The 16,150-nt window shown below is 45.1% G+C and overlaps 1 protein-coding gene across 8 annotated transcripts in view; it reads right to left on the bottom strand.

The window, feature by feature from the left end:
• The window catches only part of sox5 (SRY-box transcription factor 5), a 107,622-nt gene that overhangs the window by 57,185 nt on the left and 34,287 nt on the right, over positions 1–16,150 (bottom strand). For all 8 annotated transcript variants that reach the window (XM_053313745.1, XM_053313742.1, XM_053313743.1 and 5 more), the window contains exon 3: positions 14,215–14,437. In XM_053313745.1, coding sequence (XP_053169720.1) covers positions 14,215–14,437 — 223 coding nt within the window. The remainder of the gene's footprint in view (positions 1–14,214; positions 14,438–16,150) is intronic.

The following is a 16,150-nucleotide window of genomic DNA, read 5'->3' as shown; positions in this document are numbered from 1 at the left end:
CCTCTTAGATCCCAATGTAATTTACAAACTTTTGAAATCTTTAATTTCATGGAAAAATTTGATTTATGTTCCATCAACCAATCAAAAATTGCCCACCGCCCCTAAAAAAGAATAAAAAAGAACCACAAGAAGTAAAAGGTGTCTGCAAATTCTGCTGCCTCAACCTGGTGTCAGGGTGAGGAGAGGGTTAAACAGTCAGGGGCCGGCACTCTTTTAATGCACGCACATCTCTCCCTGTCAAAAGCATCCTGTTAAAGTAGGCCAAGGCATGTGTATTGGTGTGTGTCTGTCTGAGTGTGTGTGTGTGAGTGTGTGTGAGTGTGTGTCGTACACAGTGGCTCAGGCTGCTGTAATGGAAAATGACACTTGCAATCTGTCTCGTGGCAATAACCCCTCTTCAGTGCTCTTGTCTCCACTCCACACACATATACACACACATGTGCGCGTACACACACACATACACGCACACACACTCAATGTCTCTGTCGCTGCAGCGACCCCCGGGCCGTCCTTGTCACTGCACAGCTTTATTGCATCACTTTAACATGACAACAAAAGAAAGCATTGTGTATTGGGCCTACCGTGTATAGGAGGGGAGCGGACCCACGCATTAAGAGACAGACGGAGAACACACACACACACACACACACACACACAGTGCCGCATTTTCTCTTGAGAGTCCCCCTGCGAGTGACATTTTTCGTCTGCCTGTCAAAGCAATGACAGAGAGACAGACAGAACAGCAAGACACTCCTGACACACTAATGCTGCTTTGCATGTTGGAAGCCTATTCAAACAGGGCTGAGCTGTGACTTTAACCTCCCCTGTGCTTGTGTGTGTATGTGCGTGTGTATGTGCGCGTGTATGTGAGACTGATGGGTAAAGACTGTTATTTCTGATGCTATCATAGTTTTGGCCCTGTGTCGGCTCTTTGATTGACAGCTGGCTTGGCTGTAGAGTGCCTTCGCGTTGCCGGACGGCGGAGGCGGGACCCGCCTATTCTAGTTAACGCAGACGCTGTTGACAAGCTCAAACAGACGTGTACACACACACATTCACACACACATGCATGCGCATCTTCCCTCCTCCTCCTCTCTGTTTACGTGCCTGCTTTAGTCTTGATAGTGGTCTCTGTCTCTTTTTTTTTTTGTCTTTCTTCTCTATGTGTGAATGTTTGTTCCATCTGTGCGTCGATCGGCCTGAGACAGAGAGCGTTGTAAAGTCTTAAGAATAGACCACATTGTCTTGTGTGCTGCTCAAAGATAGGGCGACAGACATGTGAGAACCATTAGACCAATGGCAACAACAGTCCAAACAGCACTGGAATGCTCTGCTGACTAGCATGTGTGTGTGTGTGTTCATGTTTGTGTATGTGTGTGTGTGTGTGTGTGTGTGTGCCCGACCTGTAAATCTTTCCCTACTCCCCAATTTTCCTGGCAAGATCACATCGTTTTCAGGCAAAGAAGAGAGAGAGAGAGAGTGAGAGAGAGAGAGAGAAAAAAGTTTGATTGGTTGATGAGATTTGCCTCGTCAATAACGGCTGATGCTGCAGCTTAGGTCACATTTAGATCACTTAGCCATCTGTGGCTAACAAATAGGAAGGGAAGAACTCACACAAATCAAATGACAATAACAGTGTTGGCAAAAGTACATAATGTAACCCAGTTGAAATTTTAGCTCTTTAATTTCTTATTGAATATGTACATGAATGGAAAAACACTTGACTGGATGAATAAAAACAGTGGGTTTTTCACATTAAGTTCAGTTTACTAGTCATGAGGAGTACATATGTATACATATATAGTTGTATAATGTCTAGTGGGCATTTGGGAAGCAGTGAGGATGCTACAGGTTGCATTATGGTAGATATATGAGCCAATGTTTTTGGAGCTCAGGACTAAAAATCAGGATATGTCGCCACTTCCTGAACATCCGTCACTTCTGAGCTCTTGCTGTATGGAATATGTGCCACTGTGTCAATCACATGCCCTTCCAGGAAGAAGAGAGGAAAAAAAAAAAGTCCTCCCAGTTTCCTAATTCTGCTTAACTAATAAATGATTTGGATGCTCATCAAATCCGATTTTTCTATTAACAAATGGCGGTTCTGCTTTCATTAAATAAATCTCCTTTTAATCGAATCATTCATATCTTTATCACAACAATTTAATATATCAGCTCTTGTTATACTTTAATCAACTTATTATGATCATTTTTTGAGTTCGACCCCCTCATACGCACACAAGTTGCTTTTCTTCCTGAACATTCCTCCGGTTTTTGACCCCCACCCCCGCCCCTGCCATTCCCCGGACAAGACACCCATGACTCTTTGAGTGGGCTAATTGTCTTAACAACGTTTGGCTCGGCTCAGACTGGAGACTACAGTGGGGTATGATAACCTTGGCCCTAACCTCATTAGTGTAATCAAGCAAACCAACAAAACGGACGAGGAGGGCGTAATCGCCACCAAACTAGAGCGGGGAAGCAGGGAAGGAGGGTTGGGGGTGGAGGGGTTAGTGGGCTAGAAAGAGGTTAGAAGTCCTGCGTTTGCCTGTGTTTTCACATAGTAAACTGATACCGTGGGGCGAGGGGGCAGGGAGGGCTAGACAGAGGGCTCAATGTTAGAGAGTGTGTTGGGTGTGTGCGCTTTTGGGCGTAAGAGTGTGTCAGACAAACCGACATGACCTAACAAACAAGTGTCCAGTGTCTTAGCGTGGACGGTTCCTTGAACCGGCATCACAAGACCGTCTAGTGTGAAGCTTGCAAACAAACATGAGTACATGGGTTCAGTTTGAGAGAGAAAGAGAGGGAAAGAGAGAGAGAGAGAAAAAAAAGAGAGAGAGAGAGGAAGAGAGACAGACAGACACCAAAAGGAAGAGAGTTAAAGATAGATCAAAAATCTGCCAGAAGGAAAAAGACGGATAGTGGAATGTTTCCCCCCGATACTTTATGTCTATGAATGAATGTGTGTGTGTGTGTGTAAAATGGACAGTGATACCAGCTTGCCACCCTGAAGCCCACTACCCACCATCTGACACACACACACATACTCATACACACACACACACACGCACAGGAAGCTTGTGAACTCCACCCACATCTAAAGAAGCCTTTAATAGCGCCGTTACACACCACTCAGACACTGCTGATCATTGATATTCATAGTTAATCATCATTTTACTCACAAATTTCATCAACAAGGAATCTGATTCTAAATTTAAGGAAGCGTCAGGCTGCAAAAGGCCTGCGAGCGTAGGAAGGTGCCAAAAAAAACCCTCCCGGTGACGCATGCATGCAGACACACAAACAAGCCGATCAGAGATGTATCGGCAAGAGAGTTTTTATGGTAACGCGTCAAAACCGAAGGAAGGGGAGGGATGTTTGTGCATTTGTGTGTTGCCTGGGTTAGATTGGATGTTTTGGAGGAAAAAAAAAAAAAAAAAAAAAGGAACAAGTGAGTGCAAGAGAGGGACGGAGGGAGGAGGAGGAGGAGGAGGTTGAAGGTGGAGGTAGAAATCATGTGTTGCCTTAGGAATGGAGAGTTTGTCCAGCGGTAAACAGAGTTACCGGCCAAGCGAACATAAACAGGCTCAGTGAAGGTTTACTCACTGAATACTGACGCACTGTCCTCAAGAAAACACACTGCGATAAGAGTCTATGAATAAAAACACACCTGGGTAGTTCAGTTTTATGTCCCAATTCTGGTATAAAGGAGCAGAATGTAGGCTTTTTGGCAAATATGGCTGTAAATAATGTTTAATTTTGATATATAATGTAGCTCTGGAGGCTAAATATATATATTTAAATATATATTGTAAAAGTTTTATATAAAAGGCAACTTTGGCATATATATTATGACATTATAATAGTATTTTACAGCTGTAGTAAATCAAGGTGGAACTCCTTTAATTACTTTATAAACAGTTAGATAGGTTAGTCCAACCTCGAGGTCAAAGAGCCAAGATAAAGATAAATCTATTGTGTAGTTAGCATTAGTTTAATCTTTGACAGTGATCTGTGTTTTATAGGATCATCAAATGTTTTATGATGATTTAAGCTTCAGAGATAAATGTTTTCCTCTCTGAAAATGAATATGAAAGCATAACATGGAAATACTAAGCAAGTGGTACTACATAAAGTAAGTAAAGTATACATGACTAAAAATCATATTAAGGTACAAAACTTGAATAGATATACCTGTAATAATGTGCCCATGCCACAGCAAATAGATTCAATAAGCCATTTGAAACACACTGATTAATTGATTAAAACTCTAATAATGATCTCACTGATAATGATCACTGCTCTTCTGCAGTTACTGCAGTCTACTCAGAAGGTCAGTTACTGGATGAATCATTTACTTCAAGTGCTACAAACCTCACTGTCTGAAGGAATTTAGCAAACATTTAGTAAGGGAATCACTAAGAGATCACAGTAACTCTAATTAGTTTGAACCTGCTTGAAAATTAGGACTGATTTTGAACTTTGCATCTACCATAAATAGCTCTGAAAACATCTCCAAGTCTTAAGTCATTTTTATAGGAAAAAACAAAACAGGAAACTGTGAATTCCTAGAAGGCGGCCTCTTTTGAATAAGGACTGTGGTTGTCTAGGTGAGTCCATAGCGACTGTGACTGTGTATTAATGATCACTGTAGTATCATGTCATAATGTGGCTTTTATACCCACTGACTGTGATGTTTTGGAAATGCTACAGAAACACACACCTGGGTTACAGACAAGACTGGCGTACAGCAGCTGATTTGCTTTGTCGGTATTACAATGAGCCAAGAGGAGCTGTGTTTGTGTGTGTGTGTGTATGTGTGTGTGTGCGCCACACTTGCATCTGAGTGTGCGTATGTTTAGATGTTCGAATGTGTGTGTGTGTGTGTGTAGGTGACAGCTCCAGCCCCAAACTGACTGGCATCTGGCGGTGGCAGTTGTTTTAACAGCTGAGCTGACAGCATTAATCCGAACGCACCCAAATCAAAAGGAGACAACACCTGTTCACTACTCCTGAGCCCAGCCGAGGAAGAGACGAGGGGAGAGGGAGGGAGGGAGGGAGCGAGGGAGGGAGGGAGCGAGGGGAGAGGGAGAAGTATGAATGGAGGCAGGCAGTGAAAGAGATGGAGGGGGAGTGATTAGAAGCAGGTGGAGAGAGTGACAGGGACAAAAGGGAAGTATAGGAGGAGAAGGATGGAGGGAAGGTGGCAGAGAAGAGGAATAGAAAGTGAGGATAGGGACAAGGATGGAAAGCAAGGGGGAAGAAAAGAGAGAGAGAAGAGGAGAGGATGAGGTAGGAGAAACGAAGAGGATGGGGTTGGAAAAAGGGGGGGGACGATGAGAGCGGGCACACTGCCAGGCAACACACACACACACACACACACACACACACACAGACACACACAGACACAGCACTCTCTCCCCTGAGCGAAGCGGAAAGGGGCAGTGGGCCAAACGAGGAGGGAGGGGTGAAAACAGAGGGAAGGGAGGGGAGAGGTGAATGGATGGATAAAGGGATCCCACAGGGAGAAAGAGAGAAGGACGGCTGGAGAGGGGAGGGAGGGAGGGAGGAGAGAGGAGGAGGAGGAGGAGGGGGGGGGGCAGGCAGGCAGACAGAGAAGTACAGCAATCTCTCCAGAAGAGCATCAGAGCTGCGACATGAGTGGCTGGTGATGATGACTGCTCTGCTAGCCAAGCAGCAGCAGCAGCAGCGGAGGAAAAGAATGTAGCACTGGCGAGATGGTGGAGGGGGGGAGAGGAGGAGGAGGAGGAGGAGGAGGGGAGGGAGTCACTGGAGATGCTTGTCTCCCAACATCTGGCTCAAATAAGGCCGGGCCTCACTGTGGCTTTCGGGGTCGTGACCTCTTGTGACTGACAGCATAGACACCAAGCACTTCATCTGCAGGACCCCGCCCTCTGACCAGCCAGTCAGGGGTTAATTAATATAGACTCCCGCCGGCTTCAAAGAGTGACACAGTGACTGGCTGACGGAGCGGCTGAGTGACTGGCTCTCTGTGTGGATGTGTGACTATTGTAGGGACTGGATTCTTTGCTAGTTGACTGAGTGAGTGACTGAAGTACTGAAGCTAGCTGTGGGTGGTGATTACGTAGATTGTTGGCATACGTCCAATCGCTATCCCTGATGCATCATGGGGAGCTAGCTATGGCTCTTCGGTTAGATCACACAGGCCCATGCGTACGTCATCATATCTACAGTATATGAGTTTTTTTACTGACATTTTTCAGACAATCTCACGCCTCCACTCCAGCCTGGTAAAACCCCTCTACACCCATGTCATGTCACAGCTTTAAATCCAGCGCCGGACGCTACATCTCTAACGCTTTCAACATGTGTGTTGCAGCTGAGATGTTAAATTGTCCTAAGCAGATTGTGCTACTTTATACACAAGCCTGCGTGCGGATTATGCAGGAGAAACCGGGGTGTAGTCTCTGTCACACATATATGTGTAACAACATTCAGTACCAAGTGAAGATAAGCAGACACACACAGACTTGCTTGTATGTAATGTACAAGTACACACACTGAATCTCTGTCTTGCATAAACACAGTCACAGCTAATAAGCTCTAACACAGAGCTTACTTACAGTCTATTTAAAGTATATTCATAGCCTACAGTGAGCTTACTGCTGCCATCAAAGTGGAAATGTGTACCTACAGTATACAACCTGTTTATATAGGTCACATAAGCAAACACGCAAATGTATGCATACTGTACCTTTATCCACATCACAATATGTAAAGTGAAGCAGACTTTTATTTTGACAGGCAGGGAAATATCTGCGTCTCTGAAGTTATGAATCCATATATTATGAGCAACTTTTATCTATTCCACTCATTATTTGCTAACTTTTAATTAGTGAAGTTAAAGCCTCCGTGTGCACTCACTTTAACAGTTTACATGTTTTTTGGCAGCGCCGTGATACCTTTCTCTATTCTGCGATGGCACGACGTCAAAATGAAAAAAAAAAAAAAATCAAGCGTTTCATTCCCGAAATGTGACATCCACCTACGCACAAAGTAACTCCTGGTATGTCAGTTAACTACTCAATAGGAGCTTGTTGAAGTTGTTGGCTTCAGCAAAGTAAAAAAAAAAAAAAAATGTTCAAGGATGTAGTTATCTGGCCTTTAAAAAAAAACAAAAAAAAAACTGGTTGAACTCCAAGCAGCAATTCCTTTCCACAAAGTATTTTTATTACTTAAGTGCCCAAATGAAGAGTTTTAAGAATTTTTCAGCTGCATTTGATATCCTTTTTGATAAAGTAATTGAAGGATAAATGAAAGTCGGCGCACTTTACACAAAACTCATTAATCTTGCGGCCATTTTGCAGCATAAAAACATTCCTCTGTCTCTCCATGGGAATGGGGAGAAAAGACCAGAGAGGAAAAATAAGAAGAAAAGAAGAAGAAGAAAAACAACAACAGGGCTGTGCAAATGAAGAGAGTTTATGAGAGAGCTGAATAGATAAATCATGGATTCCACTGATTTGGTCATGGGACATGCTGTTGAATGGAAGTGAATGGGTGAATGCCAAAAACACTGGGGCCTGTCTAATATTTGGGAGTCTGTGACAGGAAGTCTTTATGTTGGACAGTCTGAGTCACACAAATGCACCCAAACATATTCATATAGGGAGTGTGACCCCACAGGAAACACACTCACACACACACACACACACACACACACACACAAACATTGCCTGTACCTGCCTCATCATGCACGCACACACACACACACACACACTCACACACATACTGTACTATAGGACAGTCAAACTGTGAGTAGGTCACAATTGCTAAGCTGTGGAAGCTCTGGCTGATTCATGAACCTCAGGCCTTTGTCCTTAACTTAATGCCACACCGGGAGGCCAATAACACACACAGACACACACACACACCATCAGGAAAACCACAGGACCCTCTCTCCTCTCTTCTCTCTAAGCCCCTTTATGCTCCTGTATCGGACAAAAGCACTGCCCCCCCCCCCCACACATACACACCAAAAAAAAACACACACATACACACACACACACACACGCATGCACACTATTCATCTGCTTAATATCGCTCATCTGGAGTGAGAAGAATGGCAGCGAAGGAGTTTCATCCCCACCGATTGTCTGGCGCAAAGGCTGCGTAGAGAATGCCACGAAAAGCAGACGCAAAACAATTCAATAAGAAAAGTGACTTGAATGCGCCTTTCATCGAGCCAACAATGGACGGCCCCCACAATAGGCCTCAGGTTCGCCCCATGACGTCGCCGGTTTCTCATGCCACAAAATAAAAAGACAAAAAAAAAAAAAAAAAAAAAGGAAGAATTGACTCAATTTGAATTGCGAGGCTCGTCCGTGATGATTTTTTTCTTCGTCGTCTGCTACAATCGGCGTCAAGTTAACTGACATAGTGACACTCGGATAACTGAATGTGGAATAAAGTGATAAATAAAAAGGAGCTGGTTTTTTAGATATATATATAAGCTTTAAGAAGTGCTTCCAAGTGAGATTTATTTGTTCACAAGGAGAGCAGAATGTTTAAATTGACAGGAGAGGAGGAGTCAGTGTTAATATTAAACAAATGGAGGTTCAAGGCAGAGTTAGTCTCATAAGTGGGATGCTGACCGTGTGTTTAAAGCCCCTTTTAATTGGCTAAGAGGAGGACAAGTCCCAACTTTCTCTCTTTCTCGTAGTCAATTTTAAAGAAAAGAAAACAATTCTCTTTTTCAGCCTCCCCTTCTGTTTCGCTTCACTTGCCTTTCCTCTCTCTCTCTCTCTCTCTCTTTTTTTTTTCCCAGCGCGAGAAGAATGATCACGTCAAACAATGGCTGTGAGAGTCCTGCTGCACTTCATGTTAATTTATACATCTAACTAATTACCGACAAAGGGTGGAAATCACATAAAGACGTTCGCCCGCTCCCACGCTAGGGCTGTGAACCTGCTGCTGTGTGTGTGTGTGTGTGTGTTTAGTGTCCCTCTCTCTCTCTCTCTCTGAGTGTGTGTGTGTGTGTGTGTGTGTGTGTGTCAGTCCACAAATTCCCCTCAGGGATCTGTGCTTAAAAGTTGCAGGTCCGTGTGATGACTTGCATAGGGTTGAATATGCTATTGTTGATGTTAATAGTGTGTGTGTGTGTGTGTGTGTGTGAGTGTGTGAGTGTTTGACATAACCCCCCATATAGCAGAGCAGTGGAAGGATTAAGCAAAGTGAAGAGGAGGAGGAGGAGGAGGGTGGACTGATGGACGGATGAACGAGAGACAGCCTCGGTCACTCCACTTCTCCGGCTCTTTCTTTCTTTCTTTTTTTTTGTCTCCCTTTCTCTCTCTCCTTCTTCTTGGCAGAACGTATCCGCCCTTCCCATTGTCACCCATTGGAGTGTACGGAGGCGTGAGGGGAGCTCCGGCCACTGTGTGCTTGTGTGGCACAATGGCCTTGCCTAAGTGCTGTCCTATAAAATGCCTCAGTGCGCTCTAAAAGCAAGCCCCGGGTTCCCTCCCCTGCCTTGAAAATAGATGAAGTGCGGCGCGTGCGTGTGTGTGTCCGAGCGCGCGCGTGTGTATGTGTGTGTGTATTGTGTGACATCATATTGTCACTTCATCGAGTTGGCGTTTTCAGTATGGAAACCGGTGCCTCACGGCGAGTACGCTCAGCCATAAAAACGCTATTCTGGTTGACCTCGAGGTTGCCCGCGTGGCTGTAAACCTGCACACACTGTGCATTGTGTGTGTGTGTCTTCTCTTGTTTCCCCGCACGTGTGCCCAGATCAAGCCCATAAAATATAGAGGGGCCAGGGTCTGACCCCAAGAGCTGCACCCTGACTCAGTAAAACAACAAGAATATTGCCAGTTTTTGACCCTGACAAGGTGAATGCCAAGAGAGGCCAGTGGCTGCCAAAGCAACAGAAGCTCAGAGCAGAATTACTCCAGAATGGGATCAATTTACTCACTTCAGTTTTTTAGGTAGATATCAAAAAATAGTACAATATTACAGCAGATGCTCCAAAGTTGATGTGTTGACATTTTAAAACCACTGCTGTGTCAATATAAAAAATCCTATCACAGGCTTTTTCTCGGGAAGTGAAGTGTTGATGTTATGATTCCGAAGAAATGGGGAATACTGGAGAACTTGGCTGATACAATATAATAATAAAGACAAGCCTCCTCATCTTAACATTTGATTCCTATTTGCAGTTTAATCTTTGCATTATTAAAACATAAATGTACAGTGCTAAAACACGTCTAAATCCTTCAGATCACTCTGAAGATAAAAAGTTGTAGATGTGTTTACTCTTCGGTACAACATACACTGATGTATTAATAAAAAATTAAAAAAAAGGGAAAACATAACATGTCCCTGAGGCCGACAAGCCCCAGTGACGGGTAGATGTAGCTGGGTAGCAGAGGGTCTGCAGTGGGGTCCAGAGACGGAGCTCAGCTGGCACTTAATGTGAGCCACTTTCAGTGTAAGCTGTGAGAGGAGAGAAGGAAGGGAGAAGGAGGAGAGGAGAGGAGAGGAGAAGAGAAGAGGAATGAGGCTGAGTGTCTGGTGAAAGTCCAGGGCAGCGGAGGCACCACTCCAGGGGCCGAGAGGAACATCTGTGCCCCATTTAGTTATGTTTTCTCCTCCTTTTTTAATTCCCCTCGTTTTTCTACTCTTCCGTTACGCAGTTCACTGTATATCTTTTTATCTATCTATCTATCCGTCCGTCCATCCGTCTGTATATCCCTCTATCTGATGCAAGTCTCTTTTCCCACAGGTGGTCTAATAGATTATCACCAGGCTTTGCTCTGTAGCACAGGGGTCACGAGGGGTTAAATGGTGAGTCCGAGGGAAACTGTCCAGCCCAGGTGTGTGTGTGTGTGAGTGTGTGTGTTTGTGTTTGTGTGTGTGTTCATCCTAGGATGTGCGGCCAACTCTCCTGGGCTTTAGCACCGGCTCTCCTCTCGACCCCGCGCCTCCCGTGACGCTCTGCACTCTGCTCTCATTATTCCACGTAATGACACACACACACACTCCAGCACGAGCCGCTCGCCCAGCGGCCTCTCGCCTCGACTCCAGACGAACACACACACACACACACACACAAGTCAGTGTCACAGCATTCTTATCTTCGCTGTTCCTCCGTGTAGCTACTGAAGAATGTATTAAAGACAGTGGCTAGCTATATGTGTGTATGTGTGTGTGTTTGTGTGTGTGTGTGTGTGTGTGTGTGTGTGTGTGTGTGTGTGTGTGTGTGTGTGTGTCGGAGAAAGTGAGTGTGCATCTCCAGGGTAGCAGGTGGCCGGTGGAGTAAGACAGGAGATGAATGGAGAGAGCAGGAGAGCGGTGGAGCATGGTTGGGCCAGGCCATGGGGGACAACATGGCTAGTCATTTATTAGGGGCCAACACACACGCACACACACACACACACACACACACACACACACCCACCTTGCATGCATGCAGCTAAACGCAATACTTCCCTTAAGACACAAACACAACTACACACATGTGCACAGGCATCCTATCGCAAATACATATGCAAATCCACATACACAAGTATACATGTTCCCTAAGGCTTCAACAGCACAGACACACACACACACACACAGACACACACACACACACACACACACACACACACACACACACACACACACACACACACACACACACACAGGCTGACCTAGTATCTACCACTCTCCATTCATCTAGCCTAAGTAGAGCAACACTAGCCACAGACCCAAAACTATATCTTTCAAACTTAAGCCATACTTTGTGTGTGTGTTTGTGAGTGTGTGTGTGACTGTCTATTAGGTTTGTGTGTGTGTGTGTGTGTGTGTGTGAGACGTCTAGCTCAAGGCCTGCCTTCAGATAAGTCAGGCTTCTCATTCTGTTTCGAGATGTTTATCGTTTTCTGACCCATTTTGTGTCTTTGGCCCCTTATTCACATCCCTCTCGGTGTTAATGTTCCTCCACTCTAAATGTGAGCGTGTGTGTCTGTGTGTGTGTGTGTATGTGTGAGCGTGTGTGTGTCATTGATCCAGCTGGAAGCACTGTGTGAGCATGTGTGTGTGTGTGTAAAAAAAAAAAAAGAGAGAGAGAGAGACTGGGAGAAAGAGAGAGAGAGCAGTAATATTCCAGGCCTTTCATAATGATTAAAGCCTTCATTAAATTTTCATCCCAACCTGCTGTTTGCTGCTAATGGCCTTTGTGAGCCACACAGCCAAACAATAGCTAGCCGGGCACAGAAAAGGGATTTCTATCTCGCGTTCAATACCGCCCCTCGTTGTTTCTACATCCCCCACCCCCCCTCCACCTCCACCCCCCCCTCCTCCTCTCCATTTCCCTCTGCCTCTCTTCATCTTTTCTCAGCTTCCCTTTTCTTCTTATACTCTCTTTTCTTTCTTCCTTTTCTCTCTTGCTTGGCCGGGGTTATTGTGTGTATATATATGTGTGTGTGTGTGTGTGTGTGTGTGTGTGTATGGGTCTGGAGGCGCTGGGGCCTTTTGTTGGCGCGTTTCATTTAAACGCGGGGCAGATAATGCTCGGGGTCGGTTTGGATGGCGCACCGCAGTGGCGCTCTCTGCTAATGGGGTCTGTGAAGACATTGCTCTTTCTCTCCTCTCCTTCACTCTTCTTCTTCTGTCTTTCGTTCTTCACAACCCTCCCTCCTTCTCTCTCTCTCTCTCTCTCTCTCTTTGCCCTGGCTGACTCATAAAGATCCATTATTGTTGTTTTTTTCCTGTGCAGCCGGTTCATGAGGTCCAGCGAACAACCCAAAACACACCTCAATTACAGCTCAGCTCGACAAACAGCCCAGTTTTTTTTCTCTTTCTTTTTCTTTTTTTATGTATGTGTGTGTGTGCGTGTGTAAAATGTGCCACAACAGGCCTCTCTATCGACTAGAATAAAAACAAGCAGACGGCGAGAGCTGACCAGCAGTCTCGGCCGCTTTGAAAAACCTCACCGAAAAAAAAAAAAAGAAAAGCCTGGAAAATAAGGTTAGCACATCACAGCTTGAAATGAAAGCCTGTTGATGTACTGGGGGAACACAAACACATACACACACACACACATACACACACATACACAAGTCCACACCTACACACTACACTGCTCCTCTCTTCCCTTAACCTTTCGGGCACTGTGTCATTCAAGGCTGCGTACAGTTCAGAGAAATCTTAACACAGCAGCGGCGTATTTAGACGCCAAAAGGGAAAAACATGGAGGTGTATGAAGGGGATATTGGGGTTGTGCTGGCATCATCTCTGCTCAAGCGCCCCTTGAGCAAGGCTGGCTTCACAGGGGGCCTCGTTTTGGAAACTGACACCGACCCTCCCTGCGTAGCGCACAAAAGGTTCCTCCTCTAATAAAACCCAGTGTTATTTATATTATCCCATCTTCCTAAAGGAGATGGACACCTGTTGGCGGTCTACTTATCACATTATCACTATCACATGCACTTCATAGTGACTTAAGCCCCTGTTTATCTGCTTGGTGGAAATTAGAGTTGGCCACAGGCTAATTTTATCTCTTTTCTCAACTCCAACTGTTTAGCCCTAGGCTAAATTTGAGAATGAAATGCAGGGCTAATCGAGCTAAGCTATGTAGCCCTGGGCAAAAATCTGGTTTAGCCTCTTACAGTAAACAGTGTGTGAAATCTCAGCTCAAGACTGAAGAGGGAGAGAGAGTTACCCCAAGGTTAGAGAGGTGGGAAGCAGTGAGTGATTCATTTAACCTTCACTGGAAGAAATTGTTGTGAGAGTGAAAAAATAAAGGTAGGAAACACTTGGAGGATGGTGTAAGTATGTTTGTTGCACACACTGGAGCATCCACTGCACGCACACACAAACACACACACACACACACACACACACATCTTATTCGTCAGGCTGTGATAAATATGCAAAGCGTGGTGGACAATAGACTCAAACAGCTGATGCTGTCTGTCTGCGTGCTGTGGAAAAAACAAAAAAAAACAAAGGCTCGCCTCTCATCTGAACGTGTGTGAGTTCATAACAGAGAGCCACAGAGAAAAACAAGACAGCAAGAAAGAAAGGAAGGAAGAAAGGAGAGAGGAAGGACAAACAGAGTGTGATGAAAAAGAGCGGCGCCGAGCCAGAGACGTTTCGGGGAGGGGGGAGGGAGTGGTTGGGGGGGGGGTTGGGTTGTGCGGATCACACATCTGGCCGCACGGGCCGGCATCCCCTCTCATCACTGACCTTCTGGCTCGTTCTTGATCAACTCCTCCATCTTGCGCTGCTTCAGTGTGTCCACCACATCCGCCAGGCTGCCCTTGCGCCTCTCGGGGGTCCCCAGGGCGCCAGCGGCAGAGCCCCCGTCACTGCAGGGCCGCCCCCCGCCTCCGCCTTCCTCTTTGCCCGGTGAGGTAGCATTGTGCTGGGTGTAAGGACTCAGAGAGTTCCTCTTAGTGCCGTCCTGGTCCTGGAGGGAAAGAGACCAAAGAAAAAAGACATGATTAGATTGAATATGAGCTAAACTTCAAGGCGTAAATAAACAAACTGCGAAAGAAGAAAAGGAGGAGAGGATGGAGGAGGAGCTGGCATAGCACCCACTCATTATCTCCATCTCTCTTGTTTTCTTGCTGTCTTTATTCTCTCCATCTCTCCTTCTCATAGCCCAATGCAACCAACTTTCATCCCAGGCCAGTTATCTCAAGTCAGGGCATACTTCCTTCGTCGCTTCCTCCTTCTTCTTCTTTCTCTCTCGCGTCCTCTGGAATCTGCATTTGACTGACTTGGAGGTACTTGACAGAACGAGCACATGAAACGACAGCGAAAAGCCTCCGCACACATTCAGAGTCGCACTAACTCTTCATTACAAAGCCGCCACTGCTCGGCTTTGAGGAATGTCCAACGCTACTGTACGTCTCCCAAACCCGACTTTCAGTACTTTTGTCCCTAAGATTCGTGACAATTAATGCTGAAGATGCAGCTCCATCAAAAGTCTCAAAAAATAGACCCCCTCTCCCTACACACACACTTTCAAAAAACAAAGCTTTGGAGCCGTCTCAAGTCATTTCCATAAACTTATGAAAGGACTGAAAGGGGTAAAAAATTCACAACAGACAAAACAACAATCGGCGTGACAGCTACAAAAATATAATATATACAACTCACGATGCAGCTCTGTGCCTTTTTGCCAAGCTGTCATGATGAATAATTATCCCGCGGTCTCTCCGACTGTCTAAGTTTACACAGCCTTTAAAAGGTAAGTTAAACCATCTTTGGAAATTATGGACCCCCTCTCAAGTTAAAAAAATACCAAGTTGATTTATAAATCCATTCTAGAAGCTGTAAAATTTTATTTCAGTTTCATTTTGAAAGACTTTTTGGGGTCATAAAGCGGCTCGGGTTGCATTTTGTTGACACTGGCTTTCCTTCCTCGCAGTCTGGGGTCCCGCAGACCCCACTGAGTGTAAATATTAATAATAACTTCAAAACCAACTATTTCTTCCCCTTTTTAAATCAGTTTTTAATGAAAACTGGCCACCCTTCTCTTAGTTCTAAACTGGGCTTGCACGTTTCATGAGGGTGAAAAAAAATACACTACAGATTTATTACACTAAATAATAAAATATATCAAGTTATATATACATAATCCTTGTGTTTGTCGGACTAAAAAGAAAAATTAAAGGGACGATAGAGCACAAACACAAAGAAAAGCTCTCATGGCAGTGGCTTAATGGTAAGTAAATTCTAGCATCTTAATCTTTGACCCAATAAAACCGGTGTTTGTTTGGACATCCCGCTTGATAGACTTAATACCAGCTCAGCCCAATTAACAGTGACACTGAGAGGGAGGACAGTGTCAGCTACCAAACAGCTCATTACACTTTATACACACTATCTCTGTCACACATACTGTATGAGTGTAGATCACTGTATGGGCTGGACAGGGAACCCTAAACATGCAGGTACAGTATGCTGGTACTGTCACACACACGTGCTCAGGTAGGTACAGGTGAGTTAATTGCAGAAACAAGTGAGTCAGTCAGTCAGTCAGTTAGACAACCAGTCTGTCAGCTCAGCTCTTTGCAGACATGAGGGTCAATGGTCCACAGGGTTAATCTTTGGCTAATCTCACTACAGTATGGAGCAGGCCACCTGGGACAGCAGCACACATTTCCTGCACCTC

This window comes from Scomber japonicus, chromosome 23 (genome assembly GCF_027409825.1).
Source record: "Scomber japonicus isolate fScoJap1 chromosome 23, fScoJap1.pri, whole genome shotgun sequence".
NCBI lineage: Eukaryota > Metazoa > Chordata > Actinopteri > Scombriformes > Scombridae > Scomber > Scomber japonicus.
The sequence above is the reverse complement of the archived record's forward strand: the minus strand, read 5'-3'. Positions and strand labels throughout refer to the sequence as shown.